The sequence below is a fragment of the Marmota marmota genome, unplaced genomic scaffold (assembly GCF_001458135.2).
Source record: "Marmota marmota marmota unplaced genomic scaffold, marMar, whole genome shotgun sequence".
NCBI lineage: Eukaryota > Metazoa > Chordata > Mammalia > Rodentia > Sciuridae > Marmota > Marmota marmota.
The window spans coordinates 1,406,562-1,425,425 of record NW_025999863.1 but is presented as its reverse complement, the minus strand read 5'-3'; the positions used below and the strand labels follow the sequence as shown (position 1 = coordinate 1,425,425).

Below are 18,864 nucleotides of genomic sequence, written 5' to 3'. Positions count from 1 at the left end.
CTTCCAGAGATGGACGCAGGGACAGGAAGTGGGACGAGGAAATCTGCTAAGAATCCACATCTGGAGCAGAAGGTGGGAGCCAGCTCTTTGGTTGCTGCAGCACAGAGAGGGACGGCGGTGTGACATGGTCACACAGCTGGCAGAACAGAGCCCGCAGGGTCCTTGCTGGAGGCCGCGGTCCGGGACCCGGTGGGGGTGCCCCGGGGCGTCTCCGGGACCTGCCGAGGGGACCCCCCTTCTCCCAGGATGGAAGTTGCTGGGCCTCCTCTCGCCCAAGGTGGGGCAGCTGGATGTGCCCGGGTCCCCATCTCACAGGGGTCCCCACTGCCACCCAGCATGGCCCTCAGACCTCAGCCCGTCCTTCCTCCTCCCCCGGCTCCGCGGGCAGCCCGGGCCTGGCACCGGGCCCACCTCCCATCTTGCCCAGGCTGCTTCCCCCGCGCCGTCCCGCAGGCCAGGGGAGGAGGCCGCGGCTGGGGAAGTGATGCCCCGAGTCCCGGCCCCACCCCCAGCCAGCCTGCGGTCTAACCGCTGCCCAGTGCTTCCTGAACCCTCCCGGGAGGCCGAGGGCCCCAGCCGCTGGGATCCTGGCCCCAGGGTGGTCCCCGAGGTCACGCCAGTCCTGAAGGTAGGGGTCCTCGAGGGGCGGGAGGAAGCAGCAACTTTTCAAGGTTGGGGGTAGGTAGGGGTGGCCAGAAAGGGCAAGGAACTCACTGAGTGTCACACAGCAGTCAAGGCTGGAGGGAGCCGGAGAGAGCAGCTCTGCTCAGAGCCCTCCCCCGCATGTGTGGTCCCCTGCAAGTGCCCACCCACCTTCCCGCAGCACCATGAGCGGCCCTGAGCCGGGCGCCAAGAGCCCGGAGTCCGACCACCTGCCCTGGTCAGCTCAGCCCATCTACAGCAACCTCGGTGAGCAGCCCAGCTCAGGGGCCCTGTCCTGGGGGAGAGCAGGGGCAAGTGCTAGACTCAGGGGCGTGACGGAGACAGGGGACAACAGGGCAGCAGACTGTAAAGATGGCCACCAGCTCAGAGCCAGGTGGGAAAATGGGGGTCCCCGGTGTTGGAGTCTCTAAGACTGACCCCCGTCCTCTGAGCCCGGGCTTCTCTCCTGCAGAGTGGGGGTGGCAGCCCGTCCTACAGGACAAGAGGTGGCTGGTGTTTCCATTTTAACCAGGCGGCGGCCACAGCTGTCATCCCAGCAGCTCTGGAGGCTGAGGCAGGAGGGCCAGAGTTCGAGGCCAGCCTCAGCTACTTAGCAAGATCTTGTCTCAAGATAAAATAAAAGGGCTGGGGTGCGGCTCTTGGAGGGCGCTCTGCTCCTGACCCTCAAAAGGCAAACCAACCAACCCACGTTTCACTTCAGAGACAGGGAGACGCGGGGGGTGCCAGGGCCCACATCCTGCCTGTCCTCAACCTGCCCCTCTCTCCCGACAGGAGAGGTGCGTGCCCACCTGCTGCCCTCCAAGGCCTGCCGCCCCCGGACTCCCAGGTCCCTCTCCTCTGACCCCCAGCCCCCACCCCCGCCCCTGCCCAAGAAGACCCTCGCCCGAACCCAGTCCCTGCCCACCCGCAGGGCCCCCTGCCCCAGCTCGGCCCTAGCAGGGCAGCCTCGGCGGCCCCTCCAGAGGTCCCCCAGTGAGGACGTGAGCCGGGCCACGGCGCTGACCTTGGACGGACCCCGTGCCGCGCTGGGCCTCTCCGCCCACCCCCTGAACAGCCCCGAGGCCGTGCAGGCCGCACTGGCCGCCCGGCAGCTGGACGCCCTCCATGACATCCATGCGAGGCTCCGAGCCCGGCTCATGGGTGGCCGCCCGGGCCCCTGCCTCCCGGGCCACAGCTTCCGCCTGCTGGACAGCTTGCCCTGCGTGGAGAGCGGGGAGGCCCTCTACTACCGCGTGGTGCGCGTGGACGGGGTGGCCTGGCACGTCCTGGCTGCCAAGGTGAGCCTGCCCCTGGCACCCAGCACACCCGGGTGCCCTCCCTCCTGGGCACGACCCAGGGTGTGCTGGTGTTGCCCAGCCCAGTCCATGTGTCCACTTTGCAGCTAAGTCATGAAGAGACGCCTGGAACCGCCTGTCTGAATGTGGGGCCGGCACCTGGGCGGCACCTGGGGTTGTAGAAATCCCTCCCACACCTCTCAGAGGCCAGGGGTCCGCTTTACCTCCTGCCCGGGCCAACCCGGCTACACACCTGAGTTCAAAGGCCCCTGGGTCCAAGCTGGGCACTGCGGCTCATGCCACAATCCCAGCGGCTCTGGAGGCTGAGGCAGGATCACCAGTTGGAGGCCAGCCTCAGCTACTTAGCAAGAGTATCTCTGTTCTCAAAACAGAACACTAAAAGGGCCAGGTGGCTCAGGAGCAAACTCCCTGTGTCAATTCCTGGCACCAAATAATAATACTAAGGCATGAGATGGCCCCAACCCGGGTCCAGCCCGCAGGAGAGCGTCTTTCTGAAAACCCGCCCGGAGCCCCAGCCCAGCTGACTCTGGAGCCTCCTCCAGGCCCGGGCTCTCATCTCCCAGAATGCTCACGGCTGAGTCTGTTAGTCACCCAGACTCCTGAGCACCCAGGGTGTGGCTGGTCCCCTGGGGGTGTGCTGGGTCAAGGGCACACCAAACCTCAGTGACACTAGTCTAGATGACATCCCTCACCACGTGAACACCCAAAGAGACTCTTTACTCGATGGCCTCTTATTTTAAATACTGGGGTCCACAGATACATTATGAAAATCACCTTCACCGGCTGCCTGTCACGGCCTCCAGTGTGGCTAGTGGCCAGCTTAAATACACAGGCGGGCCAGTATTTCTATGGGACTCCCTGGCCTGGGTCCTGGCGGACACCTTCTCCCTCGGTGAGAACCACTCTTTGGTAAACAGGGACTTGCACCCCTGACCACCCTCCTCTCGGGCTCCATTTCCCTGAGGCCATCATTAGCCACTAACATCCAAAGGAACACGGATGATCATGATCGTCTGTTCCTGGAGGCGCTGGGGCCGCCGTGGCTCTAAGCCTGGTGGGGGGTGGGGGGGCTGAGGCAGGCAGGGAAGGCTTCTAGAAAGGTAGGGCCCCCTGCGGGCTGTGCTGGTTGGGGGACGCAGTGGTCGGGGTCTGATGGCCCCCTCTGACCCACAGGTGCCCAAGCCGGGAGCGACCGTGCCCCACCCATGGGGCGTGGAGCTGCAGGCCTCGCTGCCTCCACACTTCAACCTGCAGGGGCTGTGTGGCTTGGTGCCCGAGGGCGCACTGCCGCTGGCGCCCTGGAGAGGTCCCGCGGTGCTGGCCGCGGAGGTGCCAGAGCGTACAGTGGCGCAGTGGCTGGCAGAAGTCGGCGCACAGCGGCCTGCTGAGTCTGCGTGGGAGGTGGCCCTCTTGTTCCTGCAGCTGAGCGCCGCCCTGGATCGCCTGGAGGCGCAGGGCGCGACCCTGCTGGAACTGCGGCCAGAGAACCTGCTGCTGGCGGCGCCGCGGGGCTGTGGGCCAGGACCCCCGCGCCTGCTGCTTGCCGACTTGGCTGCGTCTGCCAGCGGCCCCAGGGATCCCTGGGCGCCCATGCGCTGCAGATGGGTCGCCTGCTCCGCACACTGCTGGGCCCGGCCACGCCCTCGGCCACACCGGTGGCCGTGGGCCTGGAGCGCCTGGTAGCCCAGCTGCCCCGAAGGCGGCCCTCCGCGGCTCAGACGCGGGGTGCGCTGCAGACACTGCTCTGGGGGCCGGGGCTTGAGCTGCGTGGCCGCGGGGGCACCGCTGGGGCCCTGCTGCGGGTTCGCCGCGCGCTGCTGGTGGTGCACCTGGCGGAGCGCGCTGCAGGCGGGGAGGCGCCGGGCCTGGAGGACTGGCTGTGCTGTGAATACCTGGCCGAGGCCACCGAGGCCTCGCTGGGCCGCGCCCTGGAGCTGCTGTGGGACTGACCCCAAGGAAGAGTGCACACCTACCTGTCTCCAGGCCTGCTGGAGAAGCAGCACCCCCTTCCCAGGACTGGGACAGGGCCAGCATCGCCATCAGAGTGCAGGAGGCCAGCAACCAGCACAGGGTGTTGCTCCCACCTGGGCAGAACTCACCGCCCCAAAGGCCCCCGCCGAAAAGTCCCAACCCACATCTCTAAGCAAATAAAGCGCCTCCGGGCCCTTGCTAGCGTCTCTCCTGCTTTCTGCCTACTTGCGGCTCACCGTCTCTCTTACCAACTACCCTGCCCATAGGCTGAGCTCCCTAGGCACACAGCAGGTGCCCAATAGCATGATACTGGAGCGACTGACACTGAAGCCACCTGGGATCCCAGTGGCTCAGGAGGCTGAGGCAGGAAGATACCAACTTTGAGGCCAGCCTCAGCAATCTAGCAAGGCGCTAAGCAACTTAGACTCCATTAAAAAAAAAAAAAAAAAAGGACCTCTGGGTTAATTCCTCAGCACCGCTCTCCAGCCCGTTTCCCATCAAAGATAGGAAATCTCCCAGCCGTATTCCACGGCGTGACCAGCAGGGGGCGCTACAGCTGCATGGAAGGCCAATAGTCACTCACGTGTCCATCCAGGGTCTCCTCTCCCTCCTGCCCCCATCTTTGGCCTTGACCCTCAACTTACTCAGCCCATCAGACAGGGTAGACACTCGCCTGGGCCTGTCCACTTTTGCTCAGGACCAGAACCAAGAATGCCACTCCCTGGGTGCTGCAGAGTGAGGCTGTGGCAGACACAGAACTGGAGACTGAGGCCCATGGCCAACTCCCACTCGCCCTTAGTCCACCAGGACTGCCCCCTGAGGGCTGGTGGACAACCTGAGCCCCTGAGCCACCTGACCTGCCAGGAAGACTAAGGGACCAGTCAGATGAGAACACCCAGCCCCTGGGGAATCCAGTAAGTTGCAGTGGTTCACTTGGAATCTGGGGAAAGGGCTGTGACTTGGGTTCAAGTCCCACAGCCCCCCACCAAGCTATTGAGGGGGCCAGAGACTGTTCCAGAAAAGTCAACACCAGCCTGATACCAGCTTTTGAGTGTGGGGCAGCAGGGTAGGCTCAGACCCCTGGCTACTGTGTGACAGGTGGCCCAAGACCCCCCAGCCCAGAATGTCCCTCCCCGGGGCCCACTCCCAAGTTAACACCATGGAGCCAACAGAGGTGTGACCACTTTTATTGGGATTTTTAAGAGCAATAAAGGGGTAGGTTAACACCTGTCTCTCCAGGTGAAGAGACCAAGACTGTTTCCAAAGACTCCAAAGAAGAAATTCCTCAGGTACAGATTATCTGAATCATCTTAAACCAGCAATAAAAAAGTAAAATATAAATTTTTATTTAGAATTAAAGCAAATACTTCAGTATCACAAACACAATATTAAACTTCAAGAAATATACCACTAATTTGGAGTGAGCGTTTATTTGCACAATTACGACATGCGGACAAACCCAGGAGAGATGGAGGAGCAGGACGTTCGCACCCCAGCACAGCTGCCAGGCCCCCACCCCAAACACACAACACTGGGGGGCCTGCCTTCCAGGGCCTCCGTCTCCAGCCCGGTGGGCCCTGATGAGCTGCGTGGCCACTACTCCTCCTCTCCTGAAGACTCTTTCTCGAACGTGTAGGCCATGAAGCAAGCGTCGGGTCTCTTGGGGACAAGGGGATGCCCTGGTCTCACAATCTCAAAGCCCAAAAAGCTGAAGGTCCGGAGCAAAGCGGCTGCGGGGGGGAAACACTGTCAGCCTGCAGGACCCTGGACACCAGAGGGGCTCCCAGCAGTGAGAGGGGGCGGGCAAGCAGACCAAGAACTCCCACCAGGTGCAGGCGGGTGGAGGTATCATGTGGGAGGCACCTCCGGCTCCCCCCACCCTGCAGAACCAGGGTAGCAGGTGGAGTCACCTACCTCTGTCCTCGCGGTTCTTATGGAAGCAAATAAAGACATGGTCAGCATGAAGTTGCTCTTCAGCAAACTCAAGAAGAACTGCAAAACTGAAGAAAGCACAGACGTCAGCACCCCTGTGCACCCTCTGGTTCTAGCCCCGTCCATGTCTCCCAAGCCTCATTCAAAGTGGACACCTGGCTCTGTCCCTGGGTCCCCACAGGGCATTGTGGACTACGCCATTTGTTCTCTGGGCATGGCATGCCCCTCCTACCCCATCAGGACAACCAAGAAAGGTCTCCAGACACTGCCACTGTCCCCTGGGAGCAAATTCTGTGAGACCTGCTGGTGCCCCATTTAAAACACTTCCCCCCCGGGCTGGCCCCACCTGTCTTTGCTCCCCTCAGGCAGAGCGCCAGCTGGGATCTCGATGTAGAGGCTGTTGCTGCTCCACACTGCTCTCCAGTTAATGTGTTTGGCATCTGTGAGCCTGGACTGGACGTTAAGAATTCTCGTCTTGTTATTAGACGTTAGTTCCTCTGTTACATTCAGCCGATTATCCTGTCACAGGAGAGAGCCCAGTCTGCTATTTTGGAAAATATACCACTATATGACCATACATGACCCATCACCCCTCAAAGCAAAAGCAACACCTGATGGCTGCTTGCTGACAAATCTGGAAAACCCAGGAAGCACCACGGCAGGGTCACCCAGCAGTGCCAATACCTGGGCCTCAAAGCCTCTCAGGGAGGTTGCTGAAGTCCAGGACAGGGGCCCCAGTTTGAGGCTCCAATGGGAGCCAGCAAGATTACTTGCTGCTTGGGGCCTTCTGTGCACCCGGTTTGATGAAGTTCAAATTCCACATGCATGGAGCAGCAGGTGACTTCTGCTCAGGCCCACCGGACCGTCATTTGGGAACCACACTCTTGCTCTATCCCCACCCAGACACTGACCAGCCCAAGGAGCCCAAATACTTACAGAGTAAAATAAGTTAGCTGAAAGATTGTGATCCCTCTGACTATTCCCTCGCCCACCTGGGATCTTCAGGGGTGGGTGAGGGACATCAGGAGCACCACCGAGGCCCTGGACCCAGGTTACTACAGCAACTGAGGGAGACCCTAGAACTGGGAGAGAGAGAGAGGCTGGTTAAGGGGGCAGGCCCATCAACTTCGCCTTTATCTGCTTTCCAGAGCCCACTCCCTACTGCACTGTGCCTTCCCTAGTCATGCCTCTGGGCTATCCAGGGTTTGCCTAAAGCCTTCAACCTGGACAAGAGAAACAGTGGACGGGAATCTGACTCCTGGGGAGAAGATGTTGATGCCCACAATTCTCTGCTCTGACCATCTAGGGATGGGCAGTCTTGCCCAACCGAAGACGGCCGCACTGAAGTTTTGCTTCCCGTTTCGTGATTGTCATTTTTGTGAGCATCATCGTAAGGTCACTCAACTATTTCTTCCTAGGTCTCTCTTCTCTCAGTAACTGCTCACTGTGTGTGTGGATATGGTGTTTCTAATTGAAGTTGCTTTGGGGAGAAGATTCTTTAAATCTTGTTTTATTGAAGCCAAATTTGCGCTAATTTCTGTCAGATTCTATACCAGATACTGCAAAACAATTCTGCTTTTATGGAGTGACTGCAAGAAATGCCCAATCGAAGCCCGCTGCACTGAAGTTTCCTTCCCGTTTCTAACCTCAACACTTCAGCTTCCCCTTTCCAACTTCACACTCCCGCAAGAATCTGAAAGTCTAGCTCTTCTCAGAGCCGGGCCTCCAGTCTCTAATGGAACTTCCCTCTAGGGCGCAGACCTTTGGTCGTAGGCAGAAGCCACCAGTGCTCACAGCCTGTTTTGATCCCAACCCTTGACAGACGGCCTGGCTCCGCCCCTCTGGCACCCAGGGCTCAGGCCCCGAGTTGCGTCATATCGCTGACTCGCCTCACGCCCCAGGGGGAGTTTTTCACAATTGCGCACCCGGCAGCTCAAGCAGCCATTTGCTGCGCCAGTGTAAACAGCCCCCAAATCACCTCCATTTTGCAAAGCCTCGAGGGTGGGGGGGGCACCAGACCGCAGCCCCACCAACACAGAGGTCAGTTTCCCAGCCGCGGGAGCAATCAACGCCCACCTCGGAAGTCTGCCTCGGACGCCACCCCAGCAGAGGCAGAGCCAGTACCCCGCCAGCCGCAAACCACCTCCGCCTCCGGCACCGCGCGCACGGAAGCGGCCTGGATCGCTCTTCCCAGCAGGCGGCGGCCATCGCCGCCGTGCGCTCCGGGGTACTGTCCCGCCGCGGCAGTCACAGCAGAAAAAAGCCCAGAACACCGTCTACGTGGGCGGCCTCGCCCGGAGCACGTCCAGGGCCTGGGCCATCCAGACCAACTCCCTCCGGAGCTCGAAGCGGAGCCCACGAGAGCGGCCTTAACAGGGGACCAGCTTACGAGAGTGAGTCCAGCCACGGAGCGCCCACGGTCCCTGCAGGCAGTTAGGGGCGGCCGCGACCGAAAAGTGCAGATTCATGCGACTGCCGGCCCCAGTCGGCCTCCGGGCAGCCCAGCCCCCACCCATCCCCGGATTCGACCCGACCCACACCAGGGCCCGAAACAGACTCCTCCACCCAGGCCCCAAGCCATCTAGCCCAACCGACACAGGTCCGGCCCTCGACCCCACCCGGACTCCCTGTCCTGAGCGCCCCAAACCTCTTCCCAGGCTCACTCCCCTTCCCCCCGTCCCCCTCCACACTGGATTCCCAACTTCAGGCCACTCCCCGCAATGCGACTCTCCGTTCCATGCACTCGAATCAGACCCCAATCGCACCCCAAAGCGGAAACCGCAAGTAGAGACCTCCAAACCCCACCACCCCTGGAACCCACCTCTTCATCTCGGTCGCCTACTCCACTCCCCTCCCCCAAGCCGCGACCCCTAAACTAACCCCGAAGAGAACCCCTCTCCCCGATCGGACTCCCATCCTGCGACCCAGGCTCGCACTCGACCCACACCCCGCCCTAAATCTTTCTTCATCCTGCCACCCGCGAAACCGGGCGCCCGACCCCACGCCCCGCCCCCGGCCCCCCCAGCGCGCTCAGGCCGGGGCGCCCGGGACCGGCCCCGCCCCCGCCGCCGAGAACCCGCCCCCGGCGCGATTGTGGCCTGGACAAAGGGGCGGATCTCGCGCTCCCAGGACCTATCTGGCTCCCAGAGACCGGGCCCCCCGGGCCTGCGCGGCCAGCGCTTCTGGAAGGTTCGGGCGGGGGCGGGGCGCTCACTTCTCGCTGCTGCGGCCGCCGCGGCTGTGCAGACTAAGTAGCGGCATGGTGCGGCTGGCGTGGACGGTGGCGCTAGGTTTATCCCCTTCCTTCTCTCTGGCGAAGCAGTGGCTGTTGAGGATCCGCTGCAGGGAGGATTTCACCATCCGGCCGCTGGGGTCCGAAACCAGGAAAACCTCCGCTGCGCCTCTCCGCGCCGCCGCCGCTGCTCGCCGTTCGCAAAATGGCGCCGCTGCCGCCTCCCACCTTTATAGGCGTCGCATCTAGGCCACGCCCCCCACGCCGCCGCAAACGCTGCCGCACGAGGGGGCGGAGCCGCGGGGCCGCTGGGAGAACCAGGTACTCCCGCCCTCCTCGGCGTCTGATTGGTAGAGGGCGAGGGCCGCTGGCAAGTCCGCGACAAGAATTGGTCAATTCGTTTCGGGTCCCTCCCCCTGCGGCTAGCGTCACTCTACGGGCGTGAGAGGGGCGGAGCCACCGTGGCATCGGGTGCGCGCTATACGCCCCGCCCCCACGCCGTCACCACAGCCTGGCCTTGGGGCGGGGCGCGCGTCGCCCGTTTTCTGGGGCACTCTCGGTGGCTGCGTGTCACTCTGTTCCCCCATCGTCTCCTCTGGGGTCCCGTCACCCATCGGGATCACCCCCGCCTCGGTGGCTCTGCGTGACACAGGCCCCGAGGTCTTTGGGGGTCTCAGCACTCCCATCCCCCATAGCAGGGAATTACTTTCAGCAATGACCTTGTGATAATCTGCCATCATTGTGCCCCTGATTCCTCTTGTTTGGAAACAGCTCACAATTTAGAGACGAACTGTTAAAGGTACTCTAAGCTGGTGAAGTTTTCGTGTAAAATTTGGACGCTGGCAAAATCGTACTTGGCACAGATAAATTCAGAAGGATTTAGTGTGTGTGGACCACAATGTGCCCCAAGCAAAATTACAATTCAGAGTATGTATGAACCAAAATTTGGATTTGTTCATCCTTTTGCAGTTAAGTTTGGTGAAGTAATTTGTGTGAGAACTACAACCTAGACTTAAGCAAGACTATCTTACCTCCTAGGTGAATTCAGAACGTATTTCATATGTGAATTACAATCTGCATTTAAGGAGCAAAGGTGGAACTTGGTGTGGTTAAATTCAGATCGTATTTCGTATTTCATGTGTAGACTAAAACTTGGACTTACCAAGCAAAAATACTTCACTTCAAAGTTAAATTCAGTAAAATAGTTCCTGTTTTATGTATAAACTAAATATTGCTTTTAGCAACCCTCCCCTCCAAAAAATAGAATACTACTTCTTGCAAGCCCCACTTTGCTCTTCAGGTCCTACTTTGATTATTTTGGTGTTGGGAATTGAGTTCTGAGCCTCACACAAGCTCTATCACTGAGCAAGATCCCCAGCCCTACCCACGGGAGGGAGGGAGGGAGGAAAGAAGGAAGGACCCTGTTTCAGCTGATGGGCAGAATCACATCCTTTGGGACAAGATGTTTCTCCTTTGCTAGCAAAGCAATAAGACCTTGCTTGGTGTTTCGTGCCTATAATCCTAGCTACTGGGGAGGCCAGGGCAGGAGGACCACAAGTTTAGGCCAGCCTCAGCAAATCAGTGAGACCCTGAGCAATTTGGCAAGATTCTGTCTCAACATCAAAAATAAGGAGCTTAGGGGCTGGGGATGTGGCTCAAGCGGTAGCGCGCTCGCCTGGCATGCGTGCGGCCCGGGTTCGATCCTCAGCACCACATACAAACAAAGATGTTGTGTCTGCCGAAAACTAAACAATAAATATTAAAAAATAAATAAAAAATAAAAAAATAAGGAGCTTAGCCAGGCGTGGTGGCACAGGCCGGTAATACCAGTGGCTTGGGAGGCTGAGGCAGGAGGATTGAGAGGTCAAAGCCAGCCTCAGCATCAGCAAGGTGCTGAGCAACTCAGTGAGACCCTGTCTCTAAAAAAAATACAAAATAGGGCTGGGGTGTGGCTCAGTGGTCGAGTGCCCTTGTGTTCAATCCCTGGTACAGAAAAAAAAAAAAAGGATGGGGATGTGGCTTGGTGGTAAAATATTCCTGGTTCAATCCGTAGTACCAAAAATAAAAATAAATAAAAATTGATAAATTAATTGAAAAATAAATAAATAAAAGTTGTTTTGGGGTGCCCCACTGCTGAGCCTCAGCCCTAGTGTTGATCTTTTTTAGGGGGGAGTGGGATTGAACCCAGGAACACTTTACCATCAAGCCACATCCCAGCCCTTTTTATGTTGAAAGAGGGCCTTGCTAAGTTGCTGAGGCTGGCCTGGAACTTGCTGTCCTCCTGCCTCAGCCTCCCGAGTTGCTGGGATGCTGGTGCCCATCGCACCTGCCATGGTTTAAACACAAACGGGAACTCTGGGGAGTTACGTGGGGTCGCAGCCACTCCGGCCTGTTCCCCTGTCTTGGCAATGCTGGGTTCTCACTGTATTCCAGGCCTGTTTGAGTTAGACACAACCTTCCCCAAGGGGCCTCAAGTGACTGCAGACCCATGGAAGTAGTCTCCGATGGGAGGTGGCTAGTGCCTCCAGGTACCCTTCCGTGGGGGGAACACCAGTCAGAGGACAGTGGTACAACTGGGCAAGCAGAGGTTAGGCCACTAGAGAATCGTTTGGGGGACGTGCATCTTATCAAGAAGTTGTTGAGAATGGGGGTCGTGGAGAGCATAGAAACCCTGGGCAGGGCTGGGCCTGCCTTGGAGGAGGTGAGGACCTTTGCTATTTCGGGTTCTTCCTTTTCAGTGCTGGGGTGACCCCAGGGCCCCCCATTGCTAGGCGAGTGCTCCACCCTGAGCCATGGTCCGGCCCAGCCTGTGGGTTTGAGATCTGTTTTTTGACCTCTGAACAGCTCCCCAGGGCAGGCAGCTGGGCAATTCTGGGCCAGGTGTGCAGAATCTGGGCCTGCCAATGGCCAGCCTTGGTCACAGGGCCGTGGCCTGCTTACCCTCCATGACTCAGGCCAGAAAGTGACCCTTGGGACCGTCTGGCCCAATGGGGCGCTCTGCATGGCAAGGCAGAGCTCTGGAGTGACCTTTGGGTCACACCCGGCCACATGGAGCCCAGAAGCCTCCCAGGAAGGCGGGGGTGGGCAGGGTTATTTCTCCTTAGCAGACTTGGTCCAGTCGCTGGCCAAAACCACTTTAGTTTGGAATCTCTGTGGGTGAAAAGAAGTAGAGTCACTTGGTGAAAAATAAAGACTGGCGTTTGGGGTCAGAGCAGGCAGGTGGATTGCAGTGGCCAGGGGCCCGGCGTCACCGACGCGGATGGCTCCAGGCCTGCTTTCCTGAGGACCCTTTTCGCAGCAGCCCAGGAAGTAGGAGTGACCCGGATACTGCGTGAGAACCCTGCAGCTGCTCCCCTTGGCCTCTGGCCACCCCCAGGTCACAGACACCAAAGCCGCCACCGCTCGGGAGACTTCCTCCAGCACCCTGAGGCCCCTGCCACGTCCCCCTGGTCCAGCCTGCCCACTGCCAGCGTCAGAGAGTGAATTCCTGGTGGACACTGGGGGAGGGGACACTGACCCTCCCTGGAGGTGTCCTGGGCCTTGAGGTGCTGAGCAGAGTCCCCAGCCTCTACCCTCCAGGCCAGGAGCTCCCCTGTCATGACGGCCACCAGTACCCCCAACATCCATTGCCTGCATCCCTGGGGGCAGAGTCACCCACCCAGGGGCGAGGCCACAGGGTCACCTAGAGGAGCAGGTGGGCTGGGTGGAGGGGTCTCCAGCCCAGGGGAGCAGGGAGCCCTTCCCTCTCACCCGGGAGCTGCTGTGGCACTGTACAGGGGCAGCCCGGACTGGCCGGCCACACCGGTTAACGGCTCTGGATGACAGAGGGGTCACCCGTGCATCCTGCCAGGGACCCAGGGCCAACCCCGGATCTGGTGGGAGGTGCCTGAGGGAGCAGGGAGCTGTGGAGGGCATGGCCCTGGCAGCAGGGGTGGTGGCAGGCGTTCTGGGTGCATCCCGGAGGTGGTGGCGCTGATGGGCAGGGGTGGCGAGCACGGCGGGCAGGGGTAGCAGTGGGGGCCAGAGCCCGGCTTTCACAACTGAAAAAAGAATCAAAAAAAGAAAAAAGCGGCTCCTGGAGTTGGTGAATAAGGGCCCTCCGAAATGTCACATCCTAATCACCAGAATTTGTGACTGTGTCACCTCCTGGGGCAGAAGGGACTCAGGTGTGACCAGGGGAGGGTCTTGAGCTTTGGCCACCCAGGGTCACCACAGGGTCCTGCTGAGAGGAGGAGCAGGGTCAGGGTCAGAGGGCCAGGAAGACGCTGTGCTGCTGGCCCTGGAGCTGGAGAGGGGACGGGGACTCTCCCTGGGGTCTCAGGAGCTGGAGGAGGGGACCATGGACTGTCCCTGGGCCAGGGAGGCCTGTGCTGGACTGTGGCCCAGGCCTGAGGGGTGTGTGGCTGCAGGCTGAGCCCCTGCAGGGTGACCAGTGGGCAGGAGCTGGGTGCCCGGCGGGAGCCCAGCCCTGGCTCTCCATGAGCCTCGTCTCCTGGCGGCAGCCCAGGCGTGTCCCGCGCCCGCCCGGGGTTGGCCCTGTGTGCTGAGGTGCTTTGGGAAGTGGGGTGACGCCTGCAGCTGACTGTGAAATGAAATTGGAGGAAGTAGGATGGGGTGCAACTCTGGGGCGAGCACGTGACCAGCCTGCGCCAGGCCCTGGGTTCCACCCCAATGTCACCCCAAAACACAGCACAGCAAAGTGCTACTTGTAGGCCCCAGGTGGCAGGTGGCGTGCGCCCCTCCGGTTCCCAACTTCTGTCACGCGTGACGACTGTACTAATCAACTGCTCGAGGTGGCTCTGCAGCTCCTGGCGCTTCCTGCCCCACGAGGTGACACGGCGGTGGTCACAAGCTTCCTCTTCACTTTTGAACACTGTTATTGCTTCTTTTTTAAAAACATTTTTTAAATTGTCAACGGACCTTTATTTTATTTATTTATCTGCGGTGCTGAGAATGGAACCCAGGGCCTCGCACCTGCCGGGCAGCGCCCACCATGGAGCCCCAGCCCAGCCCCACCCCATGGCATCGGTTTTTGAACAACTGTTATTGCTGAAGAAAAGAGGACCGGTTGCTCATTTAGTGGTTTTCCTCTCTCTCCCAGTCCTGGGGAGGGAACCCAGGGGGCGCCACCCACTGGCGCGCCCCTGGCCCTTTGCATTTTGTATTTATTGTATTATTTTTTGGAGAGGTACAGGGATTGAACTCAGGGCCAATCGGCCACTGAGCCACGTCACCAGCCCTATTCTGTATTTTATTTAGAGACAGGGTCTCACTGAGTTGCTTAGCGCCTCACTTTTGCTGAGGCTGGCTTTGACCTCTCAATCCTCCTGTCCCAGCCTCCTGAGCCGCTGGGATTGCTAGGCCTCCCACGTGGGAGGCCCTGGGTTCGATCCTCAGCACCACATAAAAATAAATAAACAAAATAAAGATATTGTGTAAAAAAGTGCTCATTTAAAAGATCAAAACTTGGAAGCAGCTTGGCAAAGCCTGGCAGGTTCCTGTTCCTGCCCGGTGACATCCTTGGATACCCAAGGGGTGCCACTCATGCCCTTGGCAGCAGGAGAAGGCTCTGGAAGGTCTGGATGCGGCAGGAAGTGCCCCAGCCGGGAAGTAACCCCAGGCCAGGGCCACGACTCCCGGGCACCTGGACAAGAAGTGCCGCACCCACTCCACTGACCGGGCCCGCAGCCCAGGCCAGTGTCCACTCGGGCGTCCTGGTCCTACACCCCGGCCTTTTAAAGTTCATTTTGAGGCAGGGTCTCCAGAGGTTGCTCTGGGTCTGGCTAGGTGGCTGAGCCTGACCTTGAACTTGGACCCTCCGGCCTCAGCAGTGTCACATGTTTGTGGTCCCAGCCACTCGGCGAGCTACAGCAGCAACGTCAGGTGAGCCCAGGGGCTCGCGGCCAGCCTGAGCAGCTTAGTAAGACCCCGCCTCACACCCGGAGGCGCAGGAGTGGTGGTGGCCGAGGGGGCTCCGGCGCGGCAAGCCCTGGCACAGCCCCTGGTACTCAGGAAGACGGGGCCAGGGAACTCAGAGGGGCAGACGCAGCGCGATCGTGGTGTCTGTTCAGCGGGCAGCTTGGCCCTCACCCCATCTGTTGACCCAGGGGGAAGCCAAGGGCCGCCGGGGAGAAAGGCCCTGGGAGGTGAGGGGCAGCCCCGCTTCTCTCCCATCCTGGGAGACTCAGCTCCTCTGCTGGTCAGTGCCACGGAGTGACCTGCTCAGAGGGAGCGGGACCTGCCCAGCCCAGGGAGGCCCCCCTTCAGCAGGTCTGGGATCTGTGGTGGGGTCAGAGACAAGTTCTGAGAGAAGGCCCCGCTGCAGGGCCTTGCTGGGGAGCCCTGCCCTGAGGGAGAGGCGTCCTGAGGGAGGCTGGGCGGGGGGGCAAAGCAGCCATTGGCCAGGGACGGGCAGCTCAGCCGCAGGAGGACGTCGGCCTCCGCCCACTGGGCCTCCCGCAAAAGCTCAAGCACTCCTGGTGCAAGGTGAAGTGGTGTGGTGATGGTGACAGTTCCTCAGAATCGGACGGGAGCCAGGTGTGGTGGCTGGCCTGTCGTCCAGCTGCAGGGAGACTGAGCAGGAGGACGGCAGGGTCCAGGCCAACGGGCACCGGAGCCAGACCTGTCTCAGCATAGGACGACGCGGGCTGGGTGTGGCTCATGGGAGAGCGCGGGGTTCCAGCCCCAGTGCTGGGGACAAAGATAGACCATGTGGCATGTGAATTGTGTCAATAAGGTGTTTTTAAAAAAAAAAAATCAAACGATTTTGTTTTAGGGGCTGGAGTTGTGGCTCAGCGGTAAAGCACTCGCCTAGCGCGGGCGAGGCCCTGGGTTCGATCCTCAGCACCACATACAAACAAAGATGTTGTGTCCGCCAAATACTAAAAAATAAATATTAAAAAAAAAAAAAATCAAAAAATAAATAAAAATGAAATACAAAGTAAGGGCCGGGGTGTGGCCTGGTGGTTAGTGCCCCTGGATCCAATCCCAGGTATCGAAAATAATGACCAAAGGGTTTCCTCCGCTGGAGAGTGGTGTCTTAGTTCCTGCGTGCAGGGCGGGGGGTTACCCTCCCTCGGGGCTGTCCTTGCTGGGACACCCTCTGGACACACCCCAGCAGAGGCGCCTGGTGTGGACGGTCAGAGGTGCTGGACAGAGGTGCTGGGGAGCGTGGCTGGGAGCTGGTGCAGCGAGTGTCCACAGGCAGCTGCTGCCCTGGAGCTGGCACACGGCTGGTTTCACCCTCACCCCCCAGGGAGAAGCCACCCATGCCTCACATGGGGAGCTGAGGCCCTGCGCTGGACAGCCTCTGGACCCCAGGTCCGTGGGCAGCCTTGCTCCAGGCCGGGGCCTCCTAGGTGAGGCCCTCCCTCCGACCCTGGCTGCTGGCTCTGTGCGCCCTGCAGGAGGTGGCTGTCACCCCAGCCAGACCTGCACACAGTGGTGCTCTGTGAGGATGTGGCCCAGATGAGACAGCAGTCAGCATGGCCCAGGCGCTGTCCCCTCTGGACCCCACTTCCCCTGGTGGTCACCAGTGGCTGGTCTGATGGTGGCATCACCCTGAATGGGGTGGGGTCACCCTCTGGCCAGTACCCTGCCTGGTTCCAGTGGTGGGGGTTGAGGACACTCCAGTGGTGATCTCGCGCCTGCCCCTCCCCTTGCTCCACGGTCCTCAGTGAGGTCCGCCCAGCTGTCTCTGGCCACCTGTCGCTGTCTGTCCCGTCCACCCTCCCAGACTCCATCCTGTGCTCCGGGCCCAGCGTGGTGGCTGTGGGTAAGAGGGGCTGGGGAGGCCGTCTCCAGGGCTGGGGTCCGCTCCCCCGCGCTGCCGCCCCCTCACCTGGGTCTCCCACCCCGGCCCCCTAGGCGCTGAAGCCTTCCTCCTCGGCCCCTCAGGGTCTCCCAGCCCCAGGGAAGGGGGGCCTCCCTTCCTGGGGTGAGGGACCCACTGGAACTAGCAGCCAGAGGCCATGGAGACCTCAAAAAGCAAGGTCTGGGGCTGACTTCAGGTTGGCCCCATCTGCAGCCTCGGTTTCCTCACCTGCCATATGGGAACAGAGGCCGCGAGAGGAGGCCGGGGCCGTGGGCACGCTGGGACAGGAAGACCCCAGGACCCTCCTCCCCTGCCCTCAACTACTGTGGCCAGGGCCAGGTGGGTTCTGGCTGCCGGGGGTTGGGCCCCTCGGAACATGGGGATGGGTGAAAGCTTTGGGTGCCAGGAATGGTGGGTGAGGATGGTCAAAGAGAGCCCCCATAGGAGCAAGACCTGGGAGGGGCTCAGACACTGACCAGCTTGTGCTGCTGGCCTTGGACACCAGTTAAAAATAGTCCCTGGGCTCAGAGAACATGAGCTGACCCTGGGGCCCAGGTTCTGGTGTGGGCTGAGTCTTTGACTCATTGCTGTGTGACCTTGGGTGGATTCCAGTCCTCTCTGAGGTCCAGCAGCCTTTGCTGCCACACTCAGGGATGCTGGGGTCCAGAGAGATAGGCCATGGGGAGGGCCCAGCGTGGTGGCTGTGGGTAAGAGGGGCAGGGGAGGGTGCCTGGGAATGGGCCCTTGCAGGAGGTGACTGTGCTCAGAGAAGGCTGCTAGAGAGAGAGGGACCAGCAACAACTGGGAAGTGGCAGTGGGAGGCTGGTGGCCTCCTGTCCTTGGAGGCCCAGGTGGTGAAACTCCTTTTCCCAGCCCCGGTCTGGGCCCACTGCTGCTCCAGTCTACATGACAACCAGAGCCTCGGAGGAGCTGGACGGAGGCCTGGGCAGCTGCCTGGCCAGCGAGGACCTCTCTGCTTTGGCAGATCCCTGCCCAGGCCGGCCTCCAGGGGACAAGCCTCCAGGTACGCTGAGCCAGGTGGCTCACCACCAGACACCAGGGATTACTGTCCCTCACTGGGCTGGAACTGCTCCCTGCGGCCAGCCTGGTCCCCATTCCTGCCTCGGGGGTCTTTCAGGAGCCCGGAACAGGTGCCCGGCCACATAGATCTGGGTTTGACCCCAGGCGGCCTTTGGAGTCTGTGTGCTTTGGGGCAAGGGCGTCTCTGAGCTCTCTGCAACTGGGAGGCCGCATGCACTGTTAGCCCAGCGGCAGGGGGCGGGGTCTGACCTGGGGGCCCTGCCACCTTGCTAAACTCTCCATTCCCACCCACAGAGACCCCCAGGCTGGGCAACTCCAGCACCTGGCCCCAGGTGAGTGTCTGGGCCCTCAGTTACAGCCGAGGATGCCCTTGGAGTTGAGGACAAATTGGCTAAGAGGGTGTGTTTGTTAGACCCCAGGGAGGGCCGGGCTCCCTTTGAGGAAAGACCTAAGGAAACAATGACCTGGAAAGTCTGGTGATTCCCACAGGACTCTCGGGAGGCCGTGGCAGTGGGGAATGTGGCCACCAAACCCAAGAAGATGGAAAAGGAGCCTGTGGTCAGGGGGAGCCCAGGAGCTGGGAAGGAAAAGCTGAAATCTGGAGCAAGTGGGTTTGCAACAGGCATGGGTGAGGCAGGGGTGGGTACAGATTGGCATGGGGGATAGGCTGCAGCCTGGGTCACTAAATTTAGGGGGTCAAGTGACCAGATGCAATGGGGGCTCCTGGATGCCAGTGGCAGGCAGTGCCGGCAAGGGCAGGGGCACCCGCTAAACCAGAGCCGCGGGGCGTCCAGGGCTCGGCTCACCTGCGAGGAGCTGGTGCAGGACGCAGGTCTGCCCTGCGCCCAGCGCGGGCGGAGGGTGCTGCGGAGCCCAGAGCCGGAGCTCAGAACACCCACCCTGCAGCCCCTCGGAGC

At 60.5% G+C, this 18,864-nt stretch overlaps 2 protein-coding genes across 2 annotated transcripts; one reads left to right on the top strand and one right to left on the bottom strand.

Annotated features, from left to right (window-relative positions):
* Window positions 1-473: 473 nt before the first annotated feature.
* Peak3 (PEAK family member 3) lies at window positions 474-5,621 on the top strand. Its single transcript, XM_015503909.2, is given in 5 exon segments — window positions 474-628; window positions 729-909; window positions 1,435-1,940; window positions 3,132-3,504; window positions 3,507-5,621. Coding segments are annotated over 5 exon segments (1,605 nt in total). The 5' UTR covers window positions 474-484; the 3' UTR covers window positions 3,908-5,621.
* Oaz1 (ornithine decarboxylase antizyme 1) lies at window positions 5,101-9,319 on the bottom strand. Its single transcript, XM_015503614.2, is given in 6 exon segments — window positions 5,101-5,659; window positions 5,844-5,929; window positions 6,208-6,380; window positions 6,798-6,884; window positions 6,886-6,943; window positions 9,076-9,319. Coding segments are annotated over 6 exon segments (684 nt in total). The 5' UTR covers window positions 9,222-9,319; the 3' UTR covers window positions 5,101-5,525.
* Window positions 9,320-18,864: the final 9,545 nt, after the last annotated feature.